Source organism: Diplotaxodon limnothrissa, linkage group LG7 (genome assembly GCF_057381915.1).
Source record: "Diplotaxodon limnothrissa isolate DT_005_m linkage group LG7, D_limnothrissa_male_GT1.1, whole genome shotgun sequence".
NCBI lineage: Eukaryota > Metazoa > Chordata > Actinopteri > Cichliformes > Cichlidae > Diplotaxodon > Diplotaxodon limnothrissa.
Genome location: NC_140602.1, coordinates 56,568,246 through 56,579,405, shown reverse-complemented (window position 1 = coordinate 56,579,405; position 11,160 = coordinate 56,568,246). Strand labels below are relative to the sequence as shown.

Below are 11,160 nucleotides of genomic sequence, written 5' to 3'. Positions count from 1 at the left end.
TGTTTTTGAGATGAAATATGAAGGGATGTGTGTATGTTTTGTGCAGTTTACAAATGGTAGACTATCTGCTCTAAATGTTTGTGCAATTTTAAGGTTTCACCTACAATCGCATGACCAGTAGTTTGAGTTTTGTATATTTATTGTATTAACGCTGAATAAAATTCTTCTTCTATATGTTTCATGGCTTCTCTTTGTATGAAATTATGCTCATATTTGCATTGTAGAGAAAAACGTTAAAAGGTACCCATTATACTTATCTTCTGTGTCACACACAGACATATAGATGAAAATGTAAGAATTTCCATGCTGTTAAACAGAGCAAGGAATTATTATTATCATTATTATTATTATTATTATTATTAGACAGCCTTTCCAAACATCCTAAATTTATTTTGGATTTTTTTATTGCCTTCTTATATTGTCTTGTCAATCCCAGTCCATTCTTTGGTAATTCTCTCAAGCTTCTCCAGATTTAATGGTCTTCTGGAGGTAGTTCCTCACAAGGACCAACGTATGTTTTGGGTCGTTATTATGTTGGAAGACACAGCAATGGCCCAGATCAAGTTTTGATGCTGATCGGTTTTCTTTCAGAATCTTCTCATGCCTTTAATTTCTTCATGAGTCCTTCCTGACAGCAATGACACTCTCACCCCTGTGATGATGGTGACTTTAGGTTCTACACCTCTCCATTGTTTCTTCAGAAGTGGAGTGTTTCTTGGTCTGTAAGCTCACAGTTCATTACTGTGCAGGGTTTAAGTGACTATCTTTTTTGAGGCTGTAATTCCCAACTTGGCTAAGTCATTCGCTCGTGTCTTAGCAGTTGTTCTGGGGTCTTTAGACTCATCTCTCATGAGTTTTCTTTCCCAAGTCTTTCAAATCTTTGGCTTCCTACTTCTGCGAGACTTGTTCTGTACTGTGCGACTCTTTCTTGATTCTTGATGAAATTTCTCCCTTCAGTTCTTGACACTTTGAAATGCTGTGATAGCTTTGTACATCCATCTCTTGCTTTGCGAGCATCAACGAATTTTTTTCTCTAAACTGAAGTCTAAAGTCATTTCTTTTGTTTTTGGCATGATGACAAGTGACAGCTCACACCCTCGCTGAAGTTTTTATACTGTGTGTAAATTGGAAGGTAACCCTCAGTTTTAACTTGGTTTTACCAGCTTTGAGCATTGCAAAGTTAAAATTCATCATTGCACAGCAGTGGTTTGTGCTGTGGCTCAATAAAAGAGCCATTTCTCAGGAGGCTAATAATATTGACCCTAATAATTTAATTCTCGTAGTCAGTTCTGTTAATTTATGATTTCTAATGAAAACGAATTTAGAAAAGCTATGTTGAAAATCCTTTGCACTGTTTAAAAAAAAAAATTATGAAAAACTTCAAATTTCATAGGTGCTAAAAATGTGGTCTCATCTAAGAAGAGTATGTCTTAATATATTAAGCATGACCAAATTTTCAAATGAGTATTAACTACTGGCTAAAAGTATTAGCTGTGAGCCAAAAGTACCAAACTTCCTTAAAAACGTTGCATGATGTCATTAAGTACATGGTCAACTCAAGCACAGCATGAGCACTGGCTACGAGTACAGACTCCCCACCCACCCACAAACCTTTTGTTACTGAGAGGGAACCAAAGAGAAGAGAATGATGCCATAAAAGGAGAGGAGGTGGGTTATTAGTTTTCCTGAGTGGGACTTTAAGTGAATGGTTTATCCTGCAGGTTAACATTTCACCACCTTGCTGCTTATGGTGAACCACAAGTATGCAGATTGTGGATTATAAATAAAGTCTTCCAAAAATTCAAAATTTTTCCTGTTTTTGTCAGCTGTTTGTGAATTTCACACACAAAAAAAAAAAATAATCTCACGAAGAGACAAGTGAGGGATTCATCCCCACTGAAATCCACTCCAGCTAACAACAGCTTTAAATGTTTTTTGGATTAAAAAAAAACAACAACAACATTGCATTAAAGTTGCACAAAAGCCCGGAATAAGTTTAGATATTTTTAACCCTCAGTCAAGCAAAACTATTCAGCAGATTCCAAGAATAAGACTTGAAGCTGGGAAAAAAGCAGGGGGGGAAATGAGCTTGCACTATCTGTCGAAAACCAGATGAGGTCAGTATTTATCAAAGGATGTAAAGATCAGAGTCACCTCAGAGTAAATATGGCTAGAGTGACTTCCAGCCAACAGCATCAGATTTTGTTTTACAAGAAAATTAATCTGAGTTCATTTAAGAGGTTCAAACTGTAGGTAGGCAGAAGAAAGGGGCCACATCTGAGAAAGACTGTAAGATTATCAATAAAATAACAACACTCAGTGTAGTACTAAATATGAAGAGGCTAAAGGAACAATGTTTCACTTTGTTTAACAATTTAGGATTAATAAAACATTCCGGACAGAGATCAAAGTTTCAACTTTTTAAATGCTGAAAATCTAATAACATGTTTTGTGAAAATAAAAAGGAAACTCGTATATCAAAAGTGAAACAATGGGGAAGACAAATCATATCAAATGTTTTACTACAATGAACGACATATACTGAAAGACGGGCAGAAATATGTCTACTAAACAAAGACATTTGAAACAATTCTGACCTTTATAAAAGAATTGGACCCAACAGAAAGTGGGTTTATAATAATATAATAATTATTAAAAAGAATAATTGGGTTTTGTGTGTACATGGCTCATCTGTGAGTCTTTAAATGTTTGCTGGAAACCAGTTCATTGTTATGTGATTGACAAAATAAGTCCCTTTGCTACGTGTAAAAATGTAAGTAACATTTGCGCCTCTGCTTCAGCTTCAGTAAAGACTGAGATGCTAATTCGCACTGACATAGGTCTGGCTGACAGCTAGCTGCTCAAGTGGCCACTTCATTAGACCACATGGCAACAACGCAGTGCATATAGGCATTTAGACCTGGTTAAGATGACCTGCTGTAAACCACAGCCTACCTGAATATTGTTGCTGACCACTTTAATTAAAAAATATATCCACCTGTAAGTCTTTTAATTCTTATAATGATGATTTTAAACAACAATTTTCAAAGAAAAACTAGCTGAAATTATCTCCATCCAGTCCCTTGAACGCTTTTATGAAGTTGAAGATGTCCTCCAACATCAGCGACAAGTTGCTGAGTCTGAAACAGATCTGCGTGAAATAAAGCAGGACGACACTCTCGCAAAGGAGGAAACTTTTAGCAGACCAGACTCACTGCCAACAGGAAGGGGCACAGAGGAGAAATAACAGCCATTCTTTAATGCATTTGAAACATTTTCTAGGAGTGTGTGAAAACCCAATGTGCTGTTGGCTGCTCTGTCCGTGCTGTCACATGGGCTTCCTCTGACTGTCAGCTGCCCCTGGATGATTACAGTTGCGTTACTATTTCCAAAAAATTAAAACAATGAGCAGAACGTCACTAATTAGCTTCTTGGATCTGAGTAAAGCAGCAGTGAGGGAGGTTTCTCGTTACAAACCACCCTTATTAACATTACATATAGGGACAGGAACAATTATCAATATAAAAACAGTTTTTTGTGTGTGTCAAGGTAAAATCTGACATCAGTCCAGGCTTTTTCAGTTTTAAATTTGAACCAGATTCTCATACAATCATGTGTAAGTCCCTCTCTAACATGACTTATCAACATGTGAGACTGAAATTTTCCTCTTCCTGGTTTGAAAGGAAACAAAGCTCACAAGTTCTGGCTCTTTTCTTTAAGTTTTTTTTTTTCCTGACTCAAAAGGAAAATGAGAAGCGAAAAGTAAAAGCCTGTGGCAGCAAAGCAGGCCTGACTTTCTGCTGCGCTCTTCAGATTGCACTATTTGTCATGTGCCTAATCTGGAAGTCATCAAGCACTGTGTTTAGTTTGAGCTAAGTCTGAAGTGGAGGAAGGGAGCCACAGGGTTGAGCTAGAAGCTTCTCTGTAGTCCACATGGAGGCCGGGACATCTGTGGAAGGAACTCCAAATACACTCAGGTTGAGTGCAAGTATTGGCATTCAGTGCTGGGGGAGGAAAAGGGCCAAACAGACGCTAGAGGTGAGAAATGTGTTGTTGTCCATTTAGGCAGTGAAAGGTTTTTGCATTAAGCACACGGTAAGTACAGACTAGGTCGCTAACTGAATGCTAGTAGTCACTTTTGCTAAATCCAGTCATTGAATTGGGCCTTTTGAACATGTTTTATTGTGCGTTTTACCTTTGGGAGCATTTTAATGCACTCGTCTCACAAATAATATGGCTTACTGTGCATTAGTTTGCGCTAAGAACTTGTTCAGGAAATCTTGTTGATAAACAAGGTGGCTAATATTAGCTTTTAACTTCATTATCTGCTCTCTTGACCTAATATATCCACTTCTGGAGATGCTTAATTTAAAGGCTTCCAAACTGGAGTTCACAAAAGGCTAAGTAATGCAAAGGTGGCAACATTCATCCTTTACATACAGTCTATAGTTTTACAAAATCAAGTTGTCAACAAAATACCCAATATACCATATATAACCAAAACAATATTAATTTAGATGATAGATCTGTACATGATAATGAATCCTAGCTAGACGCTAATCAAACTGGTTTATTATTTAACTGTATAAAATATATTGTTTTCTTCTGCAGTTCAGTAGCTCAGAGTTCTAAAGAACATGTATTTCAAAGCTATACTTCACTAAATATACTTAGTTACATTACACCACTGAAAACGAGGTACACACATGGAGAGCTGAGTTCTGCATCAGTGGAAAAACTGATCACCCACTGGTTGGAAAATGCACCCACCCCCACCTCAAGGGCCAAACCGAGGTCTCAAGCTGGCTGCTCCACTTGCTGGGCCTCCTTCTCCCCCCTTCCCCACAGCAAGGCTCTCCCTGGATAAGAACTGAAACCAAACTTATTTTTCCCCCCTCCTTTTTATTTGTTTGGCAGAAACAAATGGGAATAGACAGGACACTCTGTATGACTCGACACACTCCCAGAACCAGTTACTTAACAACAGCAATACTTCATTTATTTATGTGTCCTCATCATTCAGTCCATGTGCACAGATTACAGGATGTCTGCTGAGGAGCACCAGACACTTCACAGGTCAACTGGTTAGGATTAAGCCCACTTCATGTTAGGATTTGACAAACAAAATGCACCGAAGAGCCTCCTTTGCTCGTCCTTGTGCAGTCCATGTGAAGAATCGTTTCCACCGATACATTTCAAGCGTCTACAAACACATTAATTAATCAAATAGTACATTCTGTAAGCTCTAAAGAACATCCACTCTGAGCTAAAGGCCATTTATTTTTATGAGCAGTTTATTCTGACTGACTAGTGGTTCCCTTGTTGACAGTTAACAGATCCAGGTTTATTTTTTTAAAGTTTTTTTTCATAGTTTTTTTTTTTTTTAAGGCAAGAGTGACATCATCAGCCCAGCCTGGATCCAGCTGACCATCATTCTGCGATCATAACTATGTACAAAATATATATAATCACGCTTATTTACAGAACATGTGGTAACAGACAATGCCTCGCAGGGCATCCACATGCTTAAAATGAATACATAACAGACACAGCACCTCTAGTGGCAGAAAGACAAAGACAGAAACTTAGAAATAAAACAAACAAACTTGGCACTTATAAGTTTCTCCCACTTCAAACAGAAAACTGAGACAAAATAAGAGTCAGTATTAGTGGTAAACAATGAATGGGCCCTCAATTTCACAGGCCAGCTTTTTTATTTTTGAATAGGCAGAAGAGGGCCAGATCATAAGTGGCACATCTCTGCCTCATCCTTCTTCTCTCCCCCCACCTGCACAATAAGTGTTATCTGAGCTTCACAGGAGGCAGATCAGGCTCTTGCCCTCCTCGATCTCCTCCTGAACCTTATCGCTGGAGGTGGCGATCTCAGCCTGAGCAGAGAAGACAGCGCAGACAAAGGTGAGCACAGTGCCACCCATGGCGGTGTAAAAGGCCCAGCCCATGGAGCAGAGACCGGCGCGGTACGGCGCCGCGTCTGGTCCGCAGTACAGCTGGACCTTGTCTGAACCCCAGCCAGCAGGGTACAGCATCAGACCTAGGATCAGGAACAGACCTGCAAGAAGGGAAACAAATAAAAGACATCATAACTCAAGTGTTTGTAATGAAATCCAGCATACGTAGCAGCCCTGTGCTTATTATACCTTGAAATACGGTGCGCTTCAACAGCAGAAGAGCTTTTAACTCAAAGCAGGCTTTCACCAGCTTTTTAATTTTAATCCTGCATGCTACAGATGGAAATCCCAAATTTCCTAAGCTAAGCAGTAACGTCATGATGTACGTCAGTAAGCGAACACATCATATCAACAGTTTAGGAGTGGATTCATTTCAGAGACAGACTAGCTTTCACGGCATGCTTGTATCAAGCAGAAGGAATAGCAGTTAGCCTGCACAACACTCTGTAACAGTGGCGTCAAGAAAGATGAGTTTTCTTTACAAAGAAAACCCAAAACACCCAAAACACAGCGTCAGCACAGCTCCTTATCTTGGCCAACATTCAGGCCTCTTGCTCAGATGACTTTTACAATGTAGAACAGCTGCAATCTTAAAAATGTCTACACACATAAATAAAGAGGGAAGAAAAAGCATCAGAAATACTTCTGTGCCAGCTGAACTTCATCCACGAGAAGCAGCTGAACGCACATGGAAAATCTACCAAGTGGCTTTTGAGTGAAACGTTATTTTCAATGTGAACAATTAACCGAGGAGCGCCACGTCATCTCGTCTGCATGTTTATAAATCCGTGCACATATATAAACACATTGTCAGTATTTGTCCGTGATTCTAATCACATATGGTTAAATATGATTACAGCTTTGTTTTACTGCGTCTGTTTATGCAGCGGCCAGGGTTGCTTCAACGGTAGGAGGGACGTCTGCAGGTTTGGACACATTCTTGTCAAGACTTTTTAAATGAAATCTAGGGGACGGCATCAAGAAAATCCATCAAAGAGGACATGATAAAGCAGTGACTCCATAAACTCAATGTGGATTCACCAGTGCATCGAGAAGACCTCCTGTGCTCTAAACATGTATTAAGCAGTGCTTGCCGCATAGGTACTAAGTAGGTGACGGTGAAAGTAAAGTGTCACTGTTGCAAGAGACTCGGGCAGATTATTTTCTTGAAAATAAAAAACATTTCCGGCCGCAGCGGCGTGCTGGCAGCTCAAGCATCCTATCAGGACACAAAGAAGAAGAAAACGTTTAAACTGGCAGAAATGATTTCCTGTCTGATGTATGACAGAAAGACCTCTCAATCCTGTGCACAAAGCAGAGACTAGATCAACAGGATAAAAGTAGCCGATGGACTTTCCCGCCTGGCCCGGTCACTGGCCAACCCTCCGGCGTCCTGAGTCTTTGTAGGAGGAGGGGGGTCGCTTCCTGTGTTACCATGACCCACTTCTACCACTCTGCCTCTTCAGCTTGGCTTCAGCCCCTCGGCACGCACGGCTTGTCTCATAGATGGAAAGGCAACCTTCGTTCTAAATGCGTTTGCGTCGTTTCTTCTACTCTGCTCTGCCATGACAGCGGACGAGGTCAGATGGCCGGACGAGGAGTCTGCCTTCAATCAAAGCTCAGGAGGAAGCATTTACAGTAATACAATTACTGACAATAAAACAGCCAGACAGGGAACGAGGATTTAGCTCTCTTTCAACAAGCAGGTCCTGTTAGCTTCGCTCCATAAAAACCTCACGTGTAGCCTGCTTCAAGTCTGGCGGAGAACATGCCTTTTCTCTTCTAATCTCTCTTCCTCTTTCTTCCTCCTCCCATTCTCTAAAGCACCCAATATCGTATTAAACAGGGAAATGAAAACTAGGTCATAAATTCTTTCCACATGTTGCTGCCTTGCCCTAACGGCCAGACCGGCTCTGCTGATGGATTGAAGGCATGGTTTTAATTCACAACCCCACCCCTCCAAAGACCCCCACTCCACACACACACACTCATTCCCATTCCACCTTCAAGCTGGACCTTCTAACCTAATATCCCAGTGTGCTCCACCCTATTCTCTCTGCACTGGCTTGCGTCTCTGTTCACTTCCAAACTGTCAGTTCTGTCTTCAGTAAGAGAGGTTGTTAGTTTGGTTTTAAAAGTTGTTTACCATCATTATGAAACATCCACACCTCCGCTGTAACCACAGGAAAAGCTAATCAGTGCATGGGAATCGCATCTCTTATCATTCAGAGCTGACTAGTCTGCTTCCCTCTTTTATGTAACGTGATATCTTGTGTGAGAGTCATCATTACTCAACAGCACAGCTTAAATTCCCGCAAGACGCTGCTTTATTTTGTTTCTCCTCCAGCCTGGAGCTTAGTCACAGTCACCGATTAAACCTGTTTAAGTTTATGGAAGGTAATAAAAGTATTTGACACAGAACGTGCAAGAATCTGAGACAGTTTTATGGCCCTGTTTGTTTGCCGCTCTATCTGTAATCCCTTTCAGCTTGAGTGACGATGAGTGAGTACGTCATTTTAGTAAATGTACAGCAAGTTTAACTGGGGTATAACAAGTCTTTAGGGCCCCTAAAGTGTGCGCCTGCAGGATGCAAAGTTTAACCCGGCTGACCTTCAACAGGAGTCTGTCTGTTTTAGCTATCTGATTGCATAAGGTGAAAGGAATGACTTGAACTTCTCCTGAAATCTCAAAACCATCTGAGCTTAAACTATTTGTCTGTTTAAATTGCATCTGGGACACTGCGGCCATCAGAAAGGCGTCGTATAAAAAAGACTGCAGAGGCTGAAGTACAAAGTCCAAGTGACATCAACGAATGTGAAGACGAGGTTAATAGGTTTGGGAGTCACTCCAGTGAAATGACGTGACCGTCTCTGGCAAGAGAGTCGCAATCTTCCTATCTGAGGTCAATCATTTCCCCAAACATCTGCCGTCTGGCTCCAGTTTTCTCATTACCGGAGGGTCGGCACGCATTGTGGAAATAATGATAGTAGAAAAGTCGGTGTGGTAGCCTTGGTGATGGATATCAAGTGATTGTGATATCATTCACTGGCCTCGTGAAAAGTGGAGTAGAAGGCTGTAGAGCACAATGGCTGACTAATGTAGGAAGTAGTGACACTGTTAAGATACCGATGCAGTTGACCATCTCCTTTCTCATCCTGTGGCTGAAAACAGTGCTTCGGAAGCACAAAAGAAACTCTCCCGCCTCCTCAACTGTTTGATGCTTTCCTCGCCCCCTTTCCTCTTTCACATCCTCATCCTCTCAACAAAGAGGAAACTCAGGGGTGCATTTCTCCCCTTTTCTTTATCTCAACCATGTCTCCCGCAATCCAATGACTTAATATGTAAATAGAGGACTTTACGGTTATGTAACACTGTGCTTTGTGGGGCCATGAATCCACTTTTATAGATCACCTGACATATGACCGTCAATCTGGGCTCAGTGTGGAGGATGGTTTGTTTTTCATCACTCTTTGGAACATAAACAGAGGTAAAATGAATGGATTCAATCCAATCATTAATATACTTCTCAGTGTAAACTGTAGTTTACCATGCTAGTCAGTAATGTGTGTTATGGGGAACAAATTGAGCGACTCCCTGGTAACTAGCATTCCCTAGGTAAAAATGTGTATGCCCTGATAAGCTGGTGAGTGTTTCCTGGCAGTTGCTAGCGTGAAATTGGCCACAAACAGGTTTACAGCGCTGCACCCAAAAACTTCTTGTCATTACTTTGGTGGCTATTAGGCTATTATCTACTTTAAAAAAAAATTGCAACTAAGTTCGAATGATATATGACCAACTTATTCTGAAGTGAATATGAACATGTCCAAAGAAGAAGTCTGAGACGCTGTACGGCTTAGCAAATGTTCAACTGCTTACTTAAATGTGTACCCCACCAAAATTCTTTTGAGTCTATTAATTACCACTTCCTTGTTGACTTCCAAAGTGGCTCTTTAGTTGGAGTTTCCTTGCAACAACTAGTCTAGTTATAAACACATGTGGCTTTCTCATAATGGCAGCGGATGGAAACAGACATTCATTTTGCATTTACTCTAACCTCAATCTGTTACTGAAAACTGTTTGAACTGAACATCAGCTGGAAAGCAACATGCAAGGATCTCAGGAAACAATCTTTAATGCTAAATCCTGAATCCTGCTCGCAAATGCTGTTTTACCAAAATAGGAAGCAAACTTACTTGTCACCCGATCACTTCAAATTGCAACAAATTTTATTGGTAAACTCATTTAAACTGATCAAGTCACTGTATGACTTAGTGATGGGTCAAATAGGTACTTGGGAGTAGGGAGTTCTGTTTTGTTTTTTAATTTCTGTAGGCTTTCAAGATGACTTTGAAATGTTCATTTATTTTCAAGCTGAAAATAGTATAGGACTGACTTTTATGTATATTATAAAACCAAGTAGTTCTGCCACACCGCCACCTCCTCATATGTAGAAAGCTAAAGAAAGAATGACTGGCATTACAAATAGTGTTTTGAAGGATTTCTGCTTGTTCAATATGGCCTATAATAGCCAGAGAAATCTATGTTTAGTTCCTCAGTATCAGCAGCATAATAAATTTAAGATAGCTGACAAAGAGTCATCTGTCTCCTATACATTAACTCACTGAGTTAAGGTTATGCCGCTGAATAGAGGCATTGGTAAATGAATGTTTTGTCCTAAATAAACATTGAGCAACTTAATCTTAATGAAAAGAAATGCATTCAAAGGAGCCACCCACTGGCTGAATGGATTTTGCTCTTTCAGGTCAGCAGGCCTGCATAGATCTGAGGGTACAGCTTGGCTTATCCTTGTCTACACACCCACCGTTTCTGTTTGGGCCTCCCACAAATAAACAACTGTGGGGGAGGACAGCCATAATCACCGGAGAGCTGAAGGCTACACTCTGTGAAAAAAAGATGAGGTTCAGCGAGCATGATCTCATGGCCTCCTCCCTTCCATAATTCACCACAGTGAGTCAAAGTGGCCCGGGATCTGACCTCATGTGCACAGGCACAGACACAGAATGTACGGCCGTCACACATAAAGAGAGATACGCATGCGTACTCGACCCCTTTGGAGACCAGAGGAGTGTCAGAAAGCTCCAGCTGACTGCGTGAAGAATAAATATTTGGGCGGTAGTTGCTCCAGTTGATGACAAAGAGTCACCATGCCCTTTAAACTTCTGCTTGGGTT

General features: G+C 40.7%; 1 protein-coding gene across 2 annotated transcripts in view; it reads right to left on the bottom strand.

Annotated features, from left to right (window-relative positions):
- Positions 1–4,896: 4,896 nt before the first annotated feature.
- lhfpl2a (LHFPL tetraspan subfamily member 2a) overlaps positions 4,897–11,160 on the bottom strand; it is a 37,295-nt gene continuing 31,031 nt past the window's right edge. For both annotated transcript variants that reach the window (XM_085358481.1, XM_085358480.1), the window contains one exon: positions 4,897–6,070. In XM_085358481.1, coding sequence (XP_085214607.1) covers positions 5,814–6,070 — 257 coding nt within the window. In that variant the 3' untranslated portion in view covers positions 4,897–5,813. The remainder of the gene's footprint in view (positions 6,071–11,160) is intronic.